This window comes from Anomaloglossus baeobatrachus, chromosome 12 (genome assembly GCF_048569485.1).
Source record: "Anomaloglossus baeobatrachus isolate aAnoBae1 chromosome 12, aAnoBae1.hap1, whole genome shotgun sequence".
Lineage (NCBI taxonomy): Eukaryota > Metazoa > Chordata > Amphibia > Anura > Aromobatidae > Anomaloglossus > Anomaloglossus baeobatrachus.
This window is the reverse complement of record NC_134364.1, coordinates 91,419,839-91,442,295: the sequence shown is the minus strand read 5'-3', so window position 1 is coordinate 91,442,295 and position 22,457 is coordinate 91,419,839. Positions and strand designations below refer to the sequence as shown.

General features: G+C 51.6%; 1 protein-coding gene across 2 annotated transcripts in view; it reads right to left on the bottom strand.

The window, feature by feature from the left end:
* Positions 1 to 22,457, bottom strand: part of LOC142258169 (uncharacterized) — a 67,268-nt gene that overhangs the window by 38,162 nt on the left and 6,649 nt on the right. For both annotated transcript variants that reach the window (XM_075330664.1, XM_075330663.1), the window contains exons 3-13: positions 15,314 to 15,388; positions 15,146 to 15,236; positions 14,639 to 14,775; positions 14,105 to 14,227; positions 12,669 to 12,738; positions 11,687 to 12,280; positions 9,876 to 9,915; positions 8,229 to 8,262; positions 8,108 to 8,146; positions 7,953 to 8,012; positions 7,662 to 7,814 (exon numbers count right to left, since the gene is read on the bottom strand). In XM_075330664.1, the coding sequence (XP_075186779.1) occupies positions 7,662 to 7,814; positions 7,953 to 8,012; positions 8,108 to 8,146; positions 8,229 to 8,262; positions 9,876 to 9,915; positions 11,687 to 12,280; positions 12,669 to 12,738; positions 14,105 to 14,227; positions 14,639 to 14,775; positions 15,146 to 15,236; positions 15,314 to 15,388 (1,416 nt within the window). The remainder of the gene's footprint in view (positions 1 to 7,661; positions 7,815 to 7,952; positions 8,013 to 8,107; positions 8,147 to 8,228; positions 8,263 to 9,875; positions 9,916 to 11,686; positions 12,281 to 12,668; positions 12,739 to 14,104; positions 14,228 to 14,638; positions 14,776 to 15,145; positions 15,237 to 15,313; positions 15,389 to 22,457) is intronic.

Below are 22,457 nucleotides of genomic sequence, written 5' to 3'. Positions count from 1 at the left end.
GTCTTGGCACCCTTGCGTTTTGCAGATGACATGTTGTCGTCTCCTCAGAGCAATAGGGGTATACAGCCAAGAAGCGACCTTACAGTGCAATATATATAGATATATCTGGTACAGGAAAAAGTACACCAAATAACACTGTGGCACTAGTGGGGCCAGCACGAATGTGCTGCTTACCGCCCGCTTAACGCGGGTGTGTGGTCGCCAGAAATCCCTTGTCTGGGTCTCCCAGAGCCTGTGTCCGTTCCCCAGCCAGACTGCATGCAGGAATGGCTGCCGGCGTCTCTGTGGAGGGGGGGCGGGCCCTGGGTGTGCTCAGACAAAAAGCGGGAAACCTGCGTCCCACTGTGCCCAGTGAGAGGGCTGGAGCATGTAAATAAGGCTCCAGCCCTCGGCGCTGATGATTGCACAACGCCTGTCCCCTTCCCTGAGTGACAGGGAGGGGGCGGGAACGAAGCGGAGCTAGGCCGCAAAAGCCGGGGACTAGATTTATAAGCGCCGCCGTCGTAAAAGCACGGTCGGCGCTAAGTCCCCGGCGCACTACAAGTCCCAGCCGCGCCGCCGCTCCCGGAGCGGTCGGCGCGGTAGTTCCCAACACATAAAGTCACTCAGCTAAGCTGCAGTGACTCAAACCCCAGCGCGCAGCGCTACTGTCCCCGGCGCACTAGCACACCCAGCAAGTCTGGAGCGTGCGCGGCCAGTCCATAGGGGGACACAGAGTACCTGAATGTTGCAGGGCCTTGTCCCTGAACGGTACCCCGACTCCTTATCCAGCAGGTTCAATGGGTCTGTGGACGGAGCCCGGCCTCAGGGCTTGGAGGCCGGTAAGATCCCACTTCCTCAGAGCCCCTCAGGGGGATGGGGAAGGAAAACAGCATGTGGGCTCCCGCCTCCGTACCCGCAATGGGTACCTCAACCTTACAAACCGCAAGTGGGGTGAGAAGGGAGCATGCTGGGGGCCCTATAAGGGCCCTCTTTTCTTCCATCCGATATAGTCAGCAGCTACTGCTGACTAAACAGTGGAGCTATGCGTGGATGTCTGACCTCCTTCGCACAAAGCAGAAAACTGGTGAGCCAGTGATCCCACTGGGGGTGTATAGCCAGAAGGGGAGGGGCCTTACACTTTTTAGTGTAATTGCTTTGTGTGGCCTCCGGAGGCAGTGCTATACACCCAATCGTCTGGGTCTCCCAATGGAGCGCCGAAGAAACACATTGTTTAGGTTTGGGTTTTGACCTGTATATGAATCTGTAACCCTGTACATGAATCTGCAACCCTGTATTTTGGGGTATATTGGATTGATATAGATGTTAACAGGGTTTTACAATATCTATTTGATTTTGCCCTCTCTCTGAGATATCCTGAGGGTATGATAAGGCCAACCATTAATTTTTAGTGTTCTTGCATAGGCATCCTCATTTGTCCTTATATGGTAGGGAATTATCAGGGTAAGTTAGGGATAGCCACCGAGGAACGGGGGCGCCCAGTTAAGTTAAGGCGGTATCACCTCTGTTGGTAGGAAGGAGTTAAGTTGAAGGTTTATAACAGGGTTACTTTAATCCCCCTGTGGGACCCCAAACTCCCTTTATGTTGTCCTCCATCATTAATTGCATTTTTTATCCTTTGATTAGGAGTGGCATCCCTGGTGTATATTTATACTACCCTTGATATTTGCTGTAAGGGTGAATCACTTGGAATATTTTTAAGAAGTATATAAATAAAAAAGAGAATTTTGTTTACTTACCGTAAATTCTTTTTCTTATAGTTCCGTATTGGGAGACCCAGACCATGGGTGTTTAGCTTCTACCTCCGGAGGACACACAAAGTACTACACTTAAAAGTGTAGCTTCTCCCCCTGAGCTTATACACCCCCTGGTGAGCAGACCCAGCCAGTTTAGTGCAAAAGCTGAAAGAGAATAGCCACCCACAAGTAGAACAGAGCAAAAGCCGGAACAACCGGAGACTCTGTCCACGACAACAGCCGGTGATAACACGCGGAACAAGAAAATTGCCAACAGGCAACAGGGAGGGTGCTGGGTCTCCCAATACGGAACTATAAGAAAAAGAATTTACGGTAAGTAAACAAAATTCTCTTTTTCTTTATCGTTCCTATGGGAGACCCAGACATTGGGACGTCTCAAAGCAGTCCATGGGTGGGAATAAACAGAAAAACTGAGAAGTAGGCGGAGCCTAACTTCACAAATGGGCGACAGCCGCCTGAAGGATGCGTCTGCCCAAGCTCGCATGTGCCGAAGCATGAGCATGCACTTGGTAATGCTTTGAAAAGGTATGCAGGCTAGTCCAAGTGGCGGCCTGACAGACTTGCTGAGCCGTAGCCTGGTGCCTGAAAGCCCAAGAGGCACCGACAGCTCTGGTCGAGTGTGCCTTGATCCCCGGCGGGAGAGGCACCTGAGAACACTGGTAGGCATCCGAAATGGTCGACCTAATCCAACGGGCTAAGGTCGGCTTAGAAGCCGAGAGGCCCTTACGCCGACCTGTGGTTAGCACAAAAAGAGAGGTGCACCGCCTAAGAGCAGCGGTGCGAGACACATAGATCCGGAGCGCCCGCACCAGATTCAGAGTATGCAACGCTTTCTCAAAGCGATGAACAGGAGCCGGACAAAAGGAAGGTAGGGTAATGTCCTGGTTAAGGTGGAAAGGAGAAACCAACTTAGGGAGAAAGTCCGGAGTCGGACGGAGAACCACCTTGTCTTGATGAAAAACCAAAAAAGGTGACTCTGAAGAGAGCGCAGCCAAATCAGAGACTCTCCTGAGGGAAGTTATGGCCACTAGAAAGACCACTTTCTGTGAAAGACTAAACAAAGAAACCTCCCTAAGAGGCTCAAAGGGGGGTTTCTGCAAAACCGTGAGAACCAAATTGAGGTCCCAGGGATCCAAGGGCCGCCGGTAAGGCGGAATGATGTGAGACGCGCCTTGCATGAAGGTGCGGACCTGAGCCAGCCGGGCGATACGCCGCTGGAACAGCACTGACAGAGCCGAGACTTGTCCCTTGAGAGAGTTGAGGGACAGTCCCAGCTGCAGACCGGACTGTAGAAAAGACAGAAGGGTCGGCAGGGAAAAAGGCCAAGGAGAATGGCCGGAAGAGCGACACCAGGACAGGAAAATTTTCCAAGTCCTGTGATAGATCTTGGCAGAGGAAGACTTACGGGCCCGAGTCATAGTGGAGATGACCTCAGGGGGGATACCAGAAGCCGTCAAGATCCAGGACTCAAGAGCCACGCCGTCAACCTGAGAGCCGCAGAATTCTGGCGGAAAAACGGACCTTGTGAGAGAAGGTCTGGACGGTCCGGAAGATGCCACGGCACCTTTACGGACAGATGGAGCAGGTTTGGGTACCAAGCTCGCCTGGGCCAGTCCGGAGCAATGAGGATGACTCGACGACCCTCCGTTCTGATCTTGCGCAGAACTCTGGGCAAGAGAGCTAGAGGGGGAAACACGTAGGACAGACGAAACTGGGACCAGTCTTGAACCAGAGCGTCCGCGGCGAAGGCCTGAGGATCGTGGGAGCGAGCCACGTAAACCGGAACCTTGTTGTTGTGACGGGATGCCATTAGGTCCACTTCCGGAGTGCCCCACTTGCGGCAGATTGACTGAAACACTGCCGGATGCAGGGACCACTCGCCACTGTCCACGGTTTGACGGCTGAGATAATCTGCTTCCTAGTTTTCCACGCCTGGGATGTGGACTGCGGATATGGTGGACTTGGAGTCCTCCGTCCATTGAAGGATGCGTTGTACCTCCAACATTGCCAGGCGGCTGCGTGTCCCGCCTTGGTGATTGATGTAGGCAACTGCTGTCGCGTTGTCTGACTGGACTCGGATGTGCTTGCCCGCAAATAGGTGGTGAAAAGCTAGGAGAGCCAGAAGCACGGCTCTGGTTTCCAGCACATTGATCGAGAGGGCTGACTCGGACGGAGTCCAAGTGCCCTGCGCTCGGTGGTGGAGACATACCGCTCCCCAGCCGGATAGACTGGCGTCCGTGGTGAGAATCACCCAGGACGGGGCCAGAAAGGAGCGCCCCTGAGACAGAGAGAGGGGCCGAAGCCACCACTGAAGAGAGCTCCTGGTCTGTGGCGACAGAGCCACTAACCTGTGCAAGGAGGAAGGCCGCTTGTCCCAACAGCGGAGAATGTCCAGCTGCAGTGGCCGCAGATGGAACTGGGCAAAGGGAACAGCCTCCATTGACGCCACCATCTGACCCAGCACCTGCATCAGGTGCCTGATGGAATAACGGCGGGACCTCAGCAGAGAGTGCACCGCCAGTTGGAGTGACTGCTGTTTGATTAAGGGCAACTTCACAAGTGCCGGCAGAGTCTCGAACTGCATCCCTAGGTACGTGAGCCTCTGGGTCGGAGTCAGAGTGGATTTGGGCAGATTGACAAGCCACCCGAATTGGGCTAGAGTGGCGAGAGTAAGCGAGACACTCCGCTGACAGTCTGCGCTGGATGAAGCCTTGATTAGAAGGTAGTCCAGGTAAGGAATCACTGCCAACCCCTGGAGGTGCAGAACCGCAACCACTGCTGCCATGACCTTGGTGAATACCCGAGGGGCCGTGGCTAACCCGAAGGGGAGAGCCACGAATTGGAAATGTTCCTCTCAGATTGCAAAACGTAGCCAACGCTGGTGTGAAACTGCAATTGGCACATGCAGATAGGCATCTCTGATGTCGATGGATGCCAGGAAATCCCCTTGGGTCATTGAGGCAATGACTGACCGCAGAGACTCCATGCGAAAATGCCGCACCTGAACATGCTTGTTGAGAAGCTTGAGATCCAGGATGGGCCGGAAAAAAACGTCCTTTTTGGGGACTAGGAAGAGATTTGAGTAGAAACCTCTGAAACGTTCCCGGGCGGGAACCGGTACAATTACTCCGTTGGCCTGCAAGGATGCCACGGCCTGAGAGAAGGCGGCGGCCTTGGAGCAGGGGGGAGTTGAGAGAAAAAATCTGTTTGGCGGACTGGAAGAGAATTCTATCCTGTAGCCGTGGGAGATGATATCCCGCACCCACTGATCGGAGACGTGTTGAAACCAAGCGTCGCCAAAGTGGGAGAGCCTGCCACCGACTAAGGACGTTGCCGGAGCGGGCAGATAGTCACGAGGAGGCTGCCTTAGTGGCAGCAGCTCCTGCGGTCTTCTGTGGACGCGCTTTTGTGCGCCAGTTGGATTTCTGGTCCTTGGCTGAGTTAGTGGACGAGGCCGAGGGTTTAGAGGACGACCAGTTGGAGGAACGAAAGGAGCGAAACCTCGACTGATTCCTACCCTGGACAGGTTTCCTGGCTTTGGTTTGAGGCATGGAAGTACTCTTCCCGCCAGTAGCTTCCTTAATAATTTCATCCAGCTGTTCTCCTAACAGCTGGGACCCAGCAAAAGGGAGCCCAGCAAGGTACTTCTTTGAAGAAGCATCTGCCTTCCACTCTCGAAGCCACAAGATTCTGCGTATAGCAAGGGAATTAGCCGAAGCCACCGCAGTACGGTGAGAAGCCTCCAACATGGCAGACATGGCATAGGATGAAAAGGCCGAAGCTTGGGAAGTTAAGGCATCCATTTCGGGCATAGATTCCCTGGTGAGGGAATGCACCCGCCGCTTCATACACGGATTTGGCCAGAAGGTCAATCTGGCGGTCAGTGGAATCCTTAAGGGAAGTGCCATCAGCCACCGACACAACGGTCCGGGCTGCGAGCCTAGACACCGGAGGGTCTACCTTTGGGGACTGAGCCCACTCCTTGACCACCTCAGGTGGAAAGGGAAAACGGTCATCATAACCACGCTTTGGGAAGCGCTTGTCAGGACAGGCCCTGGGCTTGGTCACAGCGGCCTGAAAACTGGAGTGGTTAAAGAACACACTCTTTGCTCTCTTAGGCAAGGTAAACTGGTGCTTTTCTGCCAGAGAGGGTTGCTCCTCTGATACTGGCGGATTGAGATCCAGTACAGAATTAATAGAAGCAATCAAGTCACTAAGATCTGAGTCACTTTCGGACAGATCAATGGGGCACAGCGAGTTAGCCTCCGAGCCCCCTGTAAAGGCATCCTCCTCTTCCAGCGAGTCATCTCTGAATCAGAGCCACGGGAGGAGGAGGGAGAGGGAACCCTGCGTCTCTTCTTAGGAGGACGGGGTCTGGGTCCTGATGATGAATCCTCTGTGAGCTCCGGTCCTGAGGGACCCCTAGCAGCAGAGGCACCCTGTGAAGGGGGCTGATGCATATTCATCAACGTCCTGGACAGAAGTCCCATGGACTCAGCAAAAGACTGGGAGATAGACCTAGAAAAGGATTCTACCCAAGCCGGGGGTTCAGCCACAGGAGCAGCCTGAGAAATCACTGGGGGTGAGACTCCAGGCTGTGGCACCGCCAAGTTAGATCAGGCATCACAATGTGGGAAGGTGCTCGGTTCAGGCAGCAGGAGCTTACATGTAGCGCATACAGCATAAAGCTTTGGGGCCTTGCTCCTCGTGTGAGACATGCTGCTGGAGTGGGGGCTCTGCCAGAGAATGAACCCCAGAGAGTATATACAGAGGTCCACAACCGGAGACCGGTTGTGGCTTACCAGACCGCTGGAGCGGTGTTGTGTGCCCTCCAGATCCCGAAGCCCGGACCCCCCAAGCACAGCACCTCAGCAGAGATACTGCAGACCAGCGCTGCAATGACTGATCGCAGAGAGAACGCTGAGAAAATGGCCGCCGGAGCGAAGAGAGGGGGCGGGACTTGCTTGAGGAGCGCGATCTGAAGGGCCATAGAGACCTACAGTGGAGGGGACACACACTGCAGTGGGGAGTGTCCCTCCCCTGTACAGAACGGCCGCCGGGAGGAGCCGAGCCTGTCCCTCTGCATGAGTGACATGCGAGGGCAGTGAAACAGAAACTAGGCCTCCGGCGAAGCCAGGGCCTAAATTTGAGCGGCGCGGCCGACGCGCAGGCACCATCGGCGCGGTTCTCAGGCGACAGCTAGAGAACCCGCCGGAAATGTCCGTAAACACAATAAGCACACTCTCCCCCAACAATAAAGTACAGGGACCCCGAAATCTAAACGTCTCAGGTACTTAGCTGCTGAGACGCAGGGCCAAGTCCCTGGGGATGAGTACTCCGGTCCAGCAGGGTCCTGAAGGGCTGCGGATGGAGACCGGTGTCCTGCCAAGCATGGAGACCGTGCTGGCTCCCACTTCAAGCCAGAGCCCAGGAGGGATGGGGAAGGAGCACGGCATGTAAAGGCTCCAGCCTAGGAATCAATCTTACAACACCGCCGACACAGTGGGGTGAGAAGGGACATGCCGGGGGTCCAGACGTGGACCCCACTCTTCAATCTCGTTCCAAAAGGAAAAATCATATGAGAATGCATGTGTGGATGTATGCCTCCTGAACACAAAGCGATAAACTGGCTGGGTCTGCTCACCAGGGGGTGTATAAGCTCAGGGGGAGGAGCTACACTTTTAAGTGTAGTACTTTGTGTGTCCTCCGGAGGTAGAAGCTAAACACCCATGGTCTGGGTCTCCCATAGGAACGGTAAAGAAAGAGATATTTTAAAGGGATTTGTTTTTTTCACTTCATATGCACTTTGACTATCCCGGAACGTATTTGAATTGTTAGCCGAATCAGGAAAGCCCCATCTCCTCTAATTCAGAAGTGCAGGGACGGTCACACAGAACACAATACCTTCTTCTCATCTGCCAGCCTAGTCTTCTCCTGCGATATCCACTTCTTCAGATCCTCCATCCGGGTTTTGTGACGGACCAAAGACTGAGATAAGATCTTTATGGACTCCAGGATGAACTTGACATCTTCATCATCTCCGATGTCGTAGCATTTCTAAGAAAAAGAAAAAATCAGAAGAGAAATGTCTACACTTCTACATTACAGCTGAGGACAATTTTTGTTTTTTCACTTTGAACTTTACTATCGAGCATTAAATTGCTCAGCATCTCTTCACATAAGATGTCGTCTTACCAAATAATCAAACAGCTCCTCATTACACCAGAAGTCTTCTGGTTCACATTCGCTGAAGTCCTACAGGGAAATGGCAGAAATATTTATATAATATATATAATCTTGAGCCATATGCGGGTCAGATTTCATATACCGTACAGCCATAGGTCACGTACCATACTGCACACATCCATGTCGCTGTCAGAGTCCTTCTCCTGAAAAACAGATAATAAGGTGAATGTGTCATTGCTTAGTGACGTCCGTGTGTTTTATCCACGACTTCTTGTGGATGCTTACCGGCTTCTTTTTACACAGGGGGAGATTTGCGCTGCTGTAAAAGAAATAAGTCCTTGAGTATTTCAAACATCACATGGGGAGGCATTGTGTCAGCTGCATTTGGACAGAGCTGTATATTACGGAGATTTCCATTATGGCATTAAAGGATTAATCAATCACACGTGGATATTAGAGGCCACACTCATGAGAATATGGATACAGGGAACCCCTGGTATTGCAGTCGCAGTAAATGAAGAGACAACCTTTTCTATTCACTTTCTGAACTTCCATAGAAGTGAATGTAGAGAGCGACGCATACACAGCCATTTCTTTATTCAAACAAGACTCCATTCTTGAGAGGTGTTTGGTTCCCAGAGGTGGGACACATGCTTACTTAAAGAATGAAGGTCTCCTGACGCCTGACTTGAGAGGCACTGCTGCGCATGCGTTGTTCTGCCCATCAACCCTAGGAGTTAATGGAGAGCTGAGCATGCGTCGGGCCCTATTCTTAAGGCCAGTTTCACACGAAAAACACATGAAAAACACTGACGTTTTCACTGGCTTGTAAAACACGCACATGTCCCTCCGTGTGCCGTGAATCACGGCACACGTGGGTTGTCTAAGTGCAATCCGGGCTCCGTTCTCCGTGGCCCGTGATTGCACTTAGAAATCAACTCACCTGTGCGCGCTCCCGCTCTCCATGGTGCTGATCGCTCCCACGGTGCAGCATCCGGCCGGCGCTGACCCCCGCGCAGCAGCTACTTTCGGGTCGGCTGTGTCGTGCATCATGAATATGCGCGACAATAACGAGCCGGCTCAGAAGCAGCCGGCTGCACAGGACATCGCTGGACGCCGGGTGAGTAAAAATAATTTTTATTTTATAAGCACGTTTTTTTCTGGCACGTGTTTCACGGATCACACCACTGCGTGGTCCGTGGGACATCAGTGATGCCAGAAAAAAATGGACATGTCTCCGTGCAGCAATCACGGACACAGGTGAACGCTGCACGGAGACACGTTCAGTGAAAAATCACTGATGTGTGAGCAGACCCATTCATTATAATGGGTCTGCGTAGGTCAGTGATTCCGGTATGTTTAAAAAAAGCACAAACGTATCAGAATCACTGACGTGTGAAAGGGGCCTAAGACAGGTGAGATGGGCAGTTTTCACATGAAGGGAAGTTTTGTAACCCCCACCTCACGGCTTGTAAGTGAGCAGTTGCTACGCATGCGTCTTTACTTGTTTGGTAGCGCTAAGATGGCTCTTCTACTCAAGGACTGTTGGAGAGAGGTGAATATAGAAAGACACCTCACTATTCACAGCAGTGTCAAAATTGGGTCTCCTATCGAAATCTGTACAGGACTCAGTGGTGGGAGGAGTACTTTTCTGAAAAATGGAGGTTTCTTTACACTGAGCTGTTTCCAACGAAATCTTTTTCATTTACAGTACCAGGAAGCATCATTCTCAAGATGCAACTGGGACCTTCACCTGACATTTATGGTATATTCCGCTGATGTGGAGAGATAGGATTGAGCAGCCTGAATTGCACTGTATTTCATGAAAGCTTCACAAATCGCGACCAAATAGCCGTAACCATGTGGAAACCTACAACATTGGTAATAGAAGCATCCTGCATTAACGTCACAGGATTTTTCCTCAGTACTAACCTGAAACCGTATAGATGTCCGATGTTGGCTGCCTTCAGTTCTGAAATGATACATGCATGTGTTAAGTACAGTAGTAACCAGGATAGACTAGGTGGTACAGAAGGTCAAAGACCTGTGACCCATCCCCAAGACCTTCTTTAGAGAAGTCTCTTCTATGCAAACGAGGTTTTTGTGGGCAAACAAGCCGGCGAGATTGGCGCGGTCGCTGTTGTGTAGACCTAGAACCCGGGGTGGGCTTGGCCTCCCGGATCTCAAGGCATACTATGTAGCCACGCACTTAGCCAGAGTAGTGGATTGGTGCAGGCATTCCAAGGCCAAACCCTGGGTGTCGGTGCAGCAGAGCTTCACAGATACTCCACTAGCGGCGCTCCCATGGGTGATTTCCCAAACAGGTACAGAACTTCGGACCCATCCCACGATTGGCGCCACGCTATCTTGTTGTTCTCAAGAGGTGGTCCGGAGATCCCTAATCCCTTTACCCTCCCCCCGATCGTTGGCGCTCCAGAATTCCCCCCGGGTCTCTTTGACCCGGTGTTTCGCCTATGGATCTCCCGAAATAGATTTCGAGCCCACCAAATTGGAGTTGGGGGGCATTGGCCAACGTCGGAGGAACTCCGGAACTTCCGCGTCCCCGGGCCTTTGGGCCAGTGGCGTTCTATGCAGCTTCGACATTTTCTGTGCTCTCTACCAGACTATAGTCAGTTTGACAGACCCCTCACCGAATTCGAGAAGTTATGCATGGAGGGGGGAACCCTTAGACACTCACTGGCCATCTCACATACCATGCTAAACAACTCCACGAATCTGCCTCCTCCTAGGTTCCTCCTGCAGTGGGAGTCGGACCTGGGCCTCACCCTTTCTGCCACGCAGAGAAACAAGGTGCTGTCCCTTGCTCACAAAGCATCCATGAGTTCAAAACTTCAAGAAGCCAACTTTAAATGCATTTCCCGGTGGTATAGGGTCCCAACAAAACTCCACAGGATGTTCCCAGCAGTGGACCCGGGGTGCTGGAGATGTGGCACAGGGGAGGGAGACTTCCTACACATATTTTGGGAATGCCCTGCGCTACAGCAGTTTTGGGAGGGGGTACGGGGAGTGATCAGGCATGTGACTGGACACACACAGACCCTGGGCCCGGAACTCTTCCTGCTCCAATTATCAGAGTCCTCTGCCCGTGCGTACAAAGGGTCTCTGTTAAGCTTCCTGGTGATGGCCGCTAGGACGTGCATCCCTCTGAGGTGAAGATCCCCTTCCCCGCCGACGTTATCGATGTGGGCAAATAGGGTGAACGAATTGTTATACATGGACCTGACAGCGTCTCTTTACGATAGACATGAGGCCTTTTACAAGACTTGGTTCTCCTGGATCGAGTTTAAATACTCTAATGACTATGGCACATGGATACACCCTGATTGAGGGGGGCCCCCATGGATGCCATGGGACGGAGGTGCTCTGAGAGGATGGATCCCTGCTTTGCGTTCGTTCGTGCCCCAGTGTCTTTCCCTTTCTTCCCCCTTCTGTACCCCCCCCCGCTCGTTTCTCGCTAAACCTTTCTTGCCTTACTCGTTTCCTTTTTCTCTCTTTCTTAATCTACTCGGGTATTCCCGTACTATAAAACCTTTGGTAAACATGGAGAGGTCAAAATGTTGAAAATATTCATGTGTCACAGTTAGTCTTTAATACAATGGTTGTGAAATGTATTGCAACTGATCCAGACTGGAATGATTCCATGTTTATGGTTAAAAAAATAATTTAAGAAAAAAAAAAAAGAAAGACCTGTGACCCAGACGGAAAGCAGAAGATGAGCTCACCTCGAAATGAGATGCCCCCTGAGGGCACCACGGACCGCACGTCAATATCGCCACAGCTGTCTACAAATCTGGATCCGCCACTACTACGCCTCTTACTGCGGCGATCTGGAGAACGGCTCCGCTTCCTACGATCTGCCCTGCGGTCATCAGATGGATAATCTTTCAGGAAGTTGAGTCGAGATGCAGAGGCACTGCCCTGGCTTATGTTTCTGGCATCGAAATCGTCATCGTGAAGGAGGAATTTCGGCAGGTCTTTACTGTCACGTGATGAGGAATTGTGGTCACGGTGCCTGGATCGGTCGTCACGATCATCGTCTCCCTGTTGAGAATTCAACATGTCTCTAAACTTCTGTGCTCGCCTCCGTCCTCTTCTCGTTTTACTATTCACTTTGCTACCATCTATATTTTCTTCTTCTTTTTCATCTTTTTTTTCATCTTTCTTTTCATCTTTCTTTTCATCTTTCTTTTCATCTTTCTTTTCATCTTTTTGTTCAACTTTTTGTTCAACTTTTTGTTCAACTTTTTGTTCAACTTTTTGTTCAACTTTTTGTTCAACTTTTCTCTTTTCTAGTTCTTCTTTAGAGGGAATATTTTCTGTGAATTTAAGGGGTGGAGCGAGGTTAAAAAAAACAAAAACATGTTTTTGAAACAGTTTATGGAAACAACCCTTTTGTGGCAACTGTCCCCCATTCACTTCACTAGTGTTGAGGTGCAACACCTCACACTCACAGATGTGGCGCTATCCATGCATCAGTATGTAGCTAGCAGTGAAGAGTGGTTGAAGGGGCTTCAGCAGGTCCCCGACTGTCATGGCAACTCATTGGCACTACACAATCCTGTATCAAGGAGCTTTTATACCCCGATCGCTCCATGATGAAGTGTAAAGAGTTTAAAACATGATACATATAACATATCAGAAGGTTTCACCAGGAGGGGAAGCTTCTCCTAGGATCACTTTTTCCTCCCCAGGTTGTAGACGTACCCACAAGATACATTTCTAAATCACTGACTTCAGTGACGTTCGGCTTCGATACATAAACTTCCTCCACAACCTAAATGTAAAAATAAACACATACAAGGCATCAGACGTCATCCTATATATCTTGTCTAAATCTGGCTGCTATCTATGAACATTTGTTAACCCTTTTGTAATGCCGTCGCCCCCTCTCTGTGCTGCTTCCTCCTCCAGGAAGGGACACCAGTGCACTCGCCCAGCCCGGCTGCTTCTGTCCTCCCTGCTCTCAGGGCCTGTGCACACCACATAGATCCCCCGGGAGCGCACACCATGTCTCTTCAACGGTATTTTTTTTACTTTTTGTAACACATTAAAGATCGAACATTTTACCAGAAGTTGGAACCTCTTTCCTTTATTCGTATCCTATTGCATCTCTGGTCTAACAGTGGTTCTGTGCACAGTGGACTTTCAAACACTGTGAACGGGCTACAAACCTTTCCTTGTTCTACTGCTTGAGACATTGCTACTAGTTGTTAGATCCCGTTCCCATCCCTTGTATCCCGTCTCAGTTACCTGTGCTTGCTAACACCTACCTGTGTTCTAGTACCTGTCTGAACCATCCGTGCCTGCTGTACCCGCCTGCACCAGCCTTCCACTCTCCTGTCTGCACCAGAGACTGTTCCTGCATGCATCAGCGCCCACTCCTGCAGATCCAACCTCTGGGGTCAGATGCCACAGTACATAGCAATCCCATCGAGTAGCACCTGGCAGCTACCTTCCAGCACAGGCCTAACCTAATCATCAGAGGCTCTAATGAAGATGAGGCAGTTGCTTAGTTACGCCCCTCCAGTGAAGGCCTGTGCCAGCAGCGCATCGCCCTTCCTGACAGGCATATGGCTTGAAAACGATTGAACCCCCTCCCTTCACAGCTGACAGCATCTTGCAACTGATGGGATTGGAGATAACTTAGATTTTAGCAACTCAACCCCTTATATGATGCAGTCAGTAACTGCCATGGCATCTAAGCAGTTATTCAGAGAAACATGGCTTCTTCTGTCATGCCATAAACCTAATGAGCTTCCAGAGTAATTGGAGGCTTAAAAACCAAAAAAAAACAAACAAACAAACAGGACCGCTTTCTCAGTACTTTTAAAAATGACTAATACAAAACTATTGTATTGTACCAGCAATTGAGTGATTGCCGGGGAGATGTATAGCAGAGTAGGGTGGCTGTTCAAGCAATGTCTAAAAAACAACATACAGAATATACAGTTTAACAAAGACAAGAAAAGGCTGCAGGGGGGGGGGGGGTCCCTATATTATAACATTTACCCTGTTATTTAAAAACACAGGCCTAGAGTTGGCAAAAACGCCACCACTGTCCTTAAGCCATGTCTGGTATTGGCGTATTCCAGTTACAGGGGCATGATAAATGGACATCCCCTTGAAAATGTGTAACTCACATTAATTTTCTTCCTTCCGTGTGTCTGCTCGATGGCGAGGGCATTATTGGTTAATTTTCGGTAATGTACAAGTTGTAAGACTTCGTAACTGTCCTCTATTCCCATAATGGGATGATGCTTCGCCTAGAAGGAGAAATAAAAACCACCTTAACAATCTGAACCGAAACCATAAACACCAATACAGTAGTCGGCAGGCAACAGGGTTTAATGTCCAGAAAACATTCGCCAAAAATTGAGGAAAATCCCACCAATGGGGAAAGGTCCCACTGGTTGAGGCAGGTCCCACCAATGTGGGAAGGTTCCACCGGTCAGGGCAAGTGCCACTAATCAAGCCAAGTCCCATCAATTGGGGCGGGTCCCAACAACGGGGAAAGGTCCCACTGGTCGAGGCAGATCCCACTAACAAGGGAAGCATCCACCGGTCGGGGCAAGTCCAACCATTTGGGGGAAGGTTTCACCAATCAGAAAGTGATATTGTATGTGAAGATCCCTTGTATCCCTCCTACGTGAGGAGTCTGTGCCGCCCGTACTTACCAGGTACAAAATCCGATGCTGGATCCCTACAATGTGGAAGAAGATGGAGGCGACTCTGAAGGCAGAGTTGCACAGCTTACATTCATACATGCGGACCCCTTCACTATCCGCCGCATACTCATAGATGTACTCGAGGCCTGCCAAAAGAAAGCCACTGTAGTATTGCATTCATTAATCGTCTCTCCACCATTTCGTACCTTACTAGCTGTGCTCTGTATATCCCCTTACCAGCTGATGAAGACGGCATGAGCTAGTGAAAGCAGTGATTGGCTGCAGCGGTGATGTGAGCTCTCCACATGACGTCATTGCTGATGATAAATGATCACTACACCCAAAGTCTCCTGTGTGACTGGAGTGGTGCTCACACATGACAGGAGCAATCAGGGGTGTGGGGGTCGCGCCTTCCTCCTCCCAGTGACACACACACAGTGCTGCTGGCAAGGTAGCCCCCAAACCAGTCTACAGAAGCCCCTTCCGCTGTGGAGTGCAGGGTCCTGACTTTCTTACCAATGAAGGACTCCTTTTTGCCGGTTTCTGTCATCTGCTCATTCAGCGTTTTGAGTTTTCCCATATAAGACAGCTGTGTTCGCCTCACCCCCTGTGTTAGAAACGATATACATCATACAGCACAGACCCAATAACCTGCCGGATTATATCATCTGGGCTGTCGCTTACCATCATGAACTTGTGGAACTGCTCGTTGTAATGGACATCCTTGTCCTTGTAGTTTGTGAACTTCGCTTCGCAGAGCTGCAAAAAGAAGGGAATTTTGTTACTTACCGTAAATTCCTTTTCTTCTAGCTCTTATTGGGAGACCCAGACGATTGGGGTATAGCTACTGCCCTCCGGAGGCCACACAAAGCACTACACTAAAAAGTGCAAGGCCCCTCCCCTTCTGGCTATACCCCCCCGTGATATCACGGGTTCTCCAGTTTTAGTGCCAAAGCAAGAAGGAGGAAGCCAATAACTGGTTTAAACAAATTAACTCCGAATAACGTCGGAGAACTGAAAAACCGTTCAACATGAACAACATGTGTACCCGCAAACAACAAAACAATCCCGAAGGACAACAGGGCGGGTGCTGGGTCTCCCAATAAGAGCTAGAAGAAAAGGAATTTACGGTAAGTAACAAAATTCCCTTCTTCTTCAGCGCTCTATTGGGAGACCCAGACGATTGGGACGTCCAAAAGCTGTCCCTGGGTGGGTAAAGAGATACCTCATGTTAGAGCTGCAAAACAGCCCTCCCCTACGGGGGTGTCACTGCCGCCTGCAGGACTCTTCTACCTAAGCTGGCATCCGCCGAAGCATAGGTATGCACCTGATAATGCTTGGTGAAAGTGTGCAGACTCGACCAGGTAGCTGCCTGGCACACTTGTTGAGCCGAAGCCTGGTGTCGTAATGCCCAGGACGCACCCACGGCTCTGGTTGAGTGGGCTTTTAACCCTGAAGGAACCGGAAGCCCCGCAGAACGGTAGACCTCTAGAATTGGTTCTTTGATCCATCGAGCCAGGGTGGCTTTAGAAGCCTGCAACCCCTTGTGCGGACCAGCGACAAGGACAAAAAATGCATCGGAACGGCGCATGGGCGCCGTGCGGGAAATGTAGATTCTGAGTGCTCTCACCAGATCTAGCAAACGTAAGTCCTTTTCATACCGGTGAACCGGATGAGGACAAAAGGAAGGCAAGGATATATCCTGATTAAGATGAAACGAGGATACGACCTTAGGGAGAAACTCCGGAATGGGGCGCAGCACTACCTTGTCCTGGTGGAACACCAGGAAGGGAGCCTTGGATGACAGAGCTGCCAGCTCCGACACTCGCCGAAGCGATGTGATCGCAACAAGAAACGCCACTTTCTGTGACAGGCGAGAAAAAGAAACTTCCTTCAGAGGCTCGAAAGGCGGCTTCTGGAGAGCAACTAGTACCCTGTTCAGATCCCATGGATCTAACGGCCGCCTGTACGGGGGCACAATATGACAGACCCCCTGCAGGAACGTGCGCACCTTAGGAAGACGTGCTAGACGCTTCTGAAAAAACACGGATAGTGCCGAGACTTGCCCTTTAAGGGAGCTGAGCGACAAGCCCTTTTCCAACCCCGATTGCAGGAAGGAAAGAAAGGTGGGCAATGCAAATGGCCAAGGGGATACTCTCTGTGCAGAGCACCAGGATAAGAAAATCTTCCACGTTCTGTGGTAGATCTTAGCAGACGTTGACTTCCTAGCTTGTCTCATTGTGGCTACGACTCCTTGAGATAATCCTGCGGACGCTAGGATCCAGGACTCAATGGCCACACAGTCAGGTTCAGGGCCGCAGAATTCTGATGGAAAAACGGCCCTTGGGACAGTAAGTCTGGTCGGTCTGGCAGTGACCACGGTCGACCGACCGTGAGATGCCACAGATCCGGATACCACGATCTCCTCGGCCAGTCCGGGGCGACGAGTATGACGCGGCTGCAATCGGATCTGATTTTTGCGCAGTCCTCTGGGCAAGAGTGCCAGAGGTGGAAACACACATGTGAGCCGGAACTGCGACCAATCTTGCACTAAGGCGTCTGCCGCCAGAGCTCTGTGATCGCGCGATCGTGCCAGAAATGCCGGGACCTTGTTGGTGTGCCGAGACGCCATTAGGTCGACGTCCGGCACCCCCCAGCGGCAACAGATTTCCTGAAACACGTCCGGGTGAAGGGACCATTCCCCCGCGTCCATACCCTGGCGACTGAGGAAGTCTGCTTCCCAGTTTTCTACGCCCGGGATGTGAACTGCGGATATGGTGGATGCTGTGTCCTCCACCCACATGAGGATTCGCCGGACTTCCTGGAAGGCTTGCTGACTGCGCGTCCCTTCTTGGTGGTTGATGTATGCCACCGCTGTGGAGATGTCCGACTGGATTCGGATCTGCTCTCTTTCTAGCCACTTCTGGAAAGCTAGTAGGGTAAGATACCCTGCCCCGATTTCCAGAACATTGATCTGAAGGGTGGACTCCTGCTGAGTCCACGTCCCCTGAGCCATGTGGCGGAGACAAACTGCTCCCCACCCTGACAGACTCGTATCTGTCGTGACCACTATGAGGTGGGAATAAGCCACTATTGCAGATAGTCCTCGGCCGTCTGGGAAAGGGAGACTTTCCTGTCCAGGGAGGTTGACTGCCCGTTCCATTGGCGGAGAATGTCCCATTGCAGTTGGCGCAGATGAAAATGCGCAAGGGAACTGCCTCGATGGCTGCCACCATCTTCCTTAGGAAGTGTATGAGGCGCCTTAAGGGGTGCGACTGGCCTTGAAGGAGAGACTGCACCTCTGTCTGCAGTGAACGCTGCTTGTTCAGCGGAAGCTTCACTATTGCTGATAGAGTATGAAACTCCATGCCGAGATACGTTAGTGATTGAGTCGGAGACAGATTTGACCTTGCCAAATTGATGATCCACCCGAAAGTCTGGAGAGTCTCCAGCGTAACATTCAGGCTGCGTTGGCATGCCTCGAGGGAGGGTGCTTTGACGAGTAGATCGTCCAAGTACGGGATCACCGGGTGTCCCTGAGAGTGCAAGACTGCTACCACTGCTGCCATGACCTTGGTGAACACCCGTAGGGCTGTCGCCAGACTGAATGGCAGAGCTACGAACTGAAGATGTTCGTCTCCTATCACAAAACGTAGAAAACGTTGGTGTTCCGTAGCAATTGGCACGTGGAGATAGTCATCTTTGATGTCTGTTGAGGCAAGGAAGTCTCCTCGAGACATTGAGGCAATGACGGATCGGAGGGATCCCATCCGGAACCGCCTGGCGTTCGCATGCTCGTTGAGCAGTTTCAGGACCAGAACAGGACGGAAGGAACCGTCCTTTTTTGGAGCCACAAAGAGATTGGAGTACAAACCCTCGCCCTCGTTCCTGAGGGGGGACAGGGATCACCACTCCTTCTGCTCTTAGAGCGTCCACCGCCTGCAGCAGGGCATCTGCTCGGTGGGGGGTGGGGCCGTTCTGAAGAATGGAGTCGGAGGACGAGAACAGAACACTGTCCTGTGCACGTGAGCACAATGTCCGTCACCCACCGGTCTGTGACCTGTGGCAGCTAAACGTCGCCAAAGGCGGGGGAGTCTGCCATCAACCGCGGATGCGGAGAGAGAGAGAGAGAGCTGAGAGTCCTGAGGAGGCCGCCTTGGTAGCGGTTCCTCCGACTGCCTTCCTTGGGCGTGATTGAGCCCGGCCGGAATCTGAGCCCGTCTGAGGTTTTGTAGCCCTTTTGCACGAGGACAATTGGGACCTGCCGGAGCTTGGGAAGGACCGAAACCTCGACTGTACTTTTAGGACAGTATAAACAGGGTAAGTCGCAGTGCAGACATTGCGGGGTTACGGACGCCTCTGCGGTACAGATGTCCCTGTGCTCAAGGCCAGCTGCGCAAGAACAGCTGAAAAGGTTAGGTTGCCTATACGGCTGTGGATGCCGGAGCAACCGACACGCCGATAGCTTCCTAGACAGATTTCAACCAGAGTCCATCTGTCTGTGAATGGCATCTTTAAGTGAAGCCCCATCTCCAGTGCAACTATGGCTCTAGATGCAAGCCTGGAGATTGGAGAATCCACCTTTGGACCCTGGGTCCAGCGCTGACCACGTCAGGGGAAAAGGGATAACGTGTATCCTAAAAAACGTTTGGAGAAGACGCTTATCTGGTAAGCGTGGTGTTCCTGGACTGCTTCTCTGAAGTCAGCGTGGCCAGAAAAATACTCAATATCTGTGTGAGATACTGAAAAAGGACTTCTCCTGTTCGTCTCCTATCTCCACTGGGGGAGCTGAGGGAGAAAGATCCAACCTTCCATTGATGGACGGTATAGGATCATTCCGTATGGCGTTACCACCCGAGAGCGATGTCAGGATCAAAGCCCTGAAGAGCTGCCTTTTGGTCAAGTAGATTGCCCATGGCCTGTCTGGACTGCAAGTCTCTATATTATGACTACTCCGTCCCTGTCCATGGACAGGGTTGACAGGTGGTTTCTTTGGCCACGACTAGTAGAGACCCCGGCAGACGAAGTGCTAGAGACCCCGGCAGACGACGTGCTACAGGGGAGCAGGCACACAATGGGACGGTGTCATGAACAGCATCCCATGTAGTAAAAACAGCACTGAAAATCTGTGTTGCTTTTTTGCCGCTGCCGACTAGCTATCTAAAAGTATATAGCCAAGATTGGTGACCGTACAGTGCAATGTATAGCATACAGGCATAAAGTACAAATGACCACTGCAGCACAAGCAATACAAGCAGCATAGAAGCCTGTGCCCTGGCACCCCTGCTCTTCTGCTGCTGTATACTAGTCATCTAGGGGAATATAGCCCAGAAGAGTGACCCTACAGTGCAATGTATAGCATACAAGCACAAGTACAAAAGAACACTGCAGCACATGCAATACAAGCAGCATAGAAGCCTGTGCCCTGGCACCCCAGCTCTTCTGCTGCTGTAGACTGGTCATCCAGGGGAATATAGCCCAGAAGAGTGACCATACAGTGCAATGTATAGCATACAAGCACAAGTACAATGCACACTGCAGCCCATGCAATACAAGCAGCATAGAAAAAAACCTGTGCCCCAGCACCCTTGGTTTTCTGCTGCTGTAGTCTAGCCATTCCAGGAGAATATAGCTAAGACTAGCGACTGTACAGTGCAATGTATAGCATATAAGCATAAACACAAATGAACACCTCAGTCGTGCAATACAAGCAGCCTAGAAAGCCTGTGCCTTAGCACACCTGCTTTCCTGCTGCTGATGTGTCGCTCCCCAAGCTGGCATATAGCGACCTATGCAGTTAAAAACAACACATGTACACACTGCATATATATTGTGGTCAGCACTATGTGTGCCGCTTACCGCCCGCCTATAAGCGGGTGTATGGTCGCCACCGTCCTGCCTGGTTGCCGAAAGTCCGAGCTCGGACTGCAGTAATGGCTGCCGGCTTCTTCCCCAGCTCGTGTGAGGAGGGGCGGGCCGTGGGCGTGCCCCAAGGCAGAGCGGGAATCCGGCGTCCGACAGTGTGCAGTGAGAGGGCTGGAGCATGTAAATAAGGCTCCAGCCCTCGGCGCTGCTGATTGCTCAGCGCCTGTCCCCTTCCCTGAGTGACAGGGAGGGGGCGGGAACGAAGCGGCACTAGGCCGCAGAAGCCGGGGACTGGATTTATAAGCGCCGCCGCCGTAAAAGCGCGGTCGGCGCCCAGTCCCCGGCGAACTACAAGTCCCAGCCGCGCCGCCGCTCCCGGAGCGTCCGGCGCGGTAGTTCCCAAAACACAAAGTCACTCAGCAAAGCTGCAGTGACTGTAACCCATTACTGTCCCCGGCGCACTAGCACACCCAGCAAGTCTGGAGTGTGCTGTGTCCGTGTGACCGGGGACACAGAGTACCTGTAATGGTGCAGGGCCATGTCCCTGAACGGTACTCCAGCTCCGTATCCAGCAGGTTCAAATGGGTCTGTGGATGGAGCCCGGCGTCAGAGCTTTGAGGCCGGTAGGATCCCACTTCCTCAGAGCCCCCCAGGGGGATGTGGAAGGAAAGCAGCATGTGGGCTCCAGCCTCCGTACCAGCAATAGGTACCTCAACCTTACAACACCATCAACGGGTGAGAAGGGAGCATGCTGGGGGCCCTATATGGGCCCTCTTTTCTTCCATCCGAAATAGTCAGCAGCTACTGCTGACTAAAATCTGTGGAGCTATGCATGGATGTCTGACCTCCTTCGCACAAAGCTTGAAAACTGGAGAACCCGTGATACCACGGGGGGGTATAGCCAGAAGGGGAGGGGCCTTGCACTTTTTAGTGTAGTGCTTTGTGTGGCCTCCGGAGGGCAGTAGCTATACCCCAATCGTCTGGGTCTCCCAATAGAGCGCTGAAGAAAAACAAAACGGGTTTGTAGTAATGGTCTAAAGAAGGGAATTTTGTTACTTACCGTAAATTCCTTTTCTTCTAGCTCCTATTGGGAGACCCAGACGATTGGGTGTATAGCTACTGCCTCCGGAGGCCACACAAAGCATTACACTAAAAAGTGTAAGGCCCCTCCCCTTCTGGCTATACACCCCCAGTGGGATCACTGGCTCACCAGTTTTAGTGCAAAAGCAAGAAGGAGGAAAGCCAATAACTGGTTTAAACAAATTCACTCCGAGTAACATCGGAGAACTGAAAAACCGTTCAACATGAACAACATGTGTACCCGAAACAACCCAAAAATCCCGAAGGAAACAGGGCGGGTGCTGGGTCTCCCAATAGGAGCTAGAAGAAAAGGAATTTACGGTAAGTAACAAAATTCCCTTCTTCTTCGTCGCTCCATTGGGAGACCCAGACGATTGGGACGTCCAAAAGCTGTCCCTGGGTGGGTAAAGAAATACCTCATGTTAGAGCTGCAAAGACAGCCCTCCCCTACGGGGAGGCAACTGCCGCCTGCAGGACTCTTCTACCTAGGCTGGCGTCCGCCGAAGCATAGGTATGCACCTGATAATGTTTGGTGAAAGTGTGCAGACTCGACCAGGTAGCTGCCTGGCACACCTGTTGAGCCGTAGCCTGGTGTCGTAATGCCCAGGACGCACCCACGGCTCTGGTTGAATGGGCCTTCAGCCCTGATGGAACCGGAAGCCCAGCAGAACGGTAGGCTTCAAGAATTGGTTCTTTGATCCATCGAGCCAGGGCGGCCTTAGAAGCCTGCGACCCTTTGCGCTTACCAGCGACAAGGAGAAAGAGTGCATCCGAACGGCGCAAGGGCGCCGTGCGGGAAATGTAGATTCTGAGTGCTCTCACCAGATCTAACAAATGTAAATCCTTCTCATACCGATGAACTGCATGAGGACAAAAGGAAGGC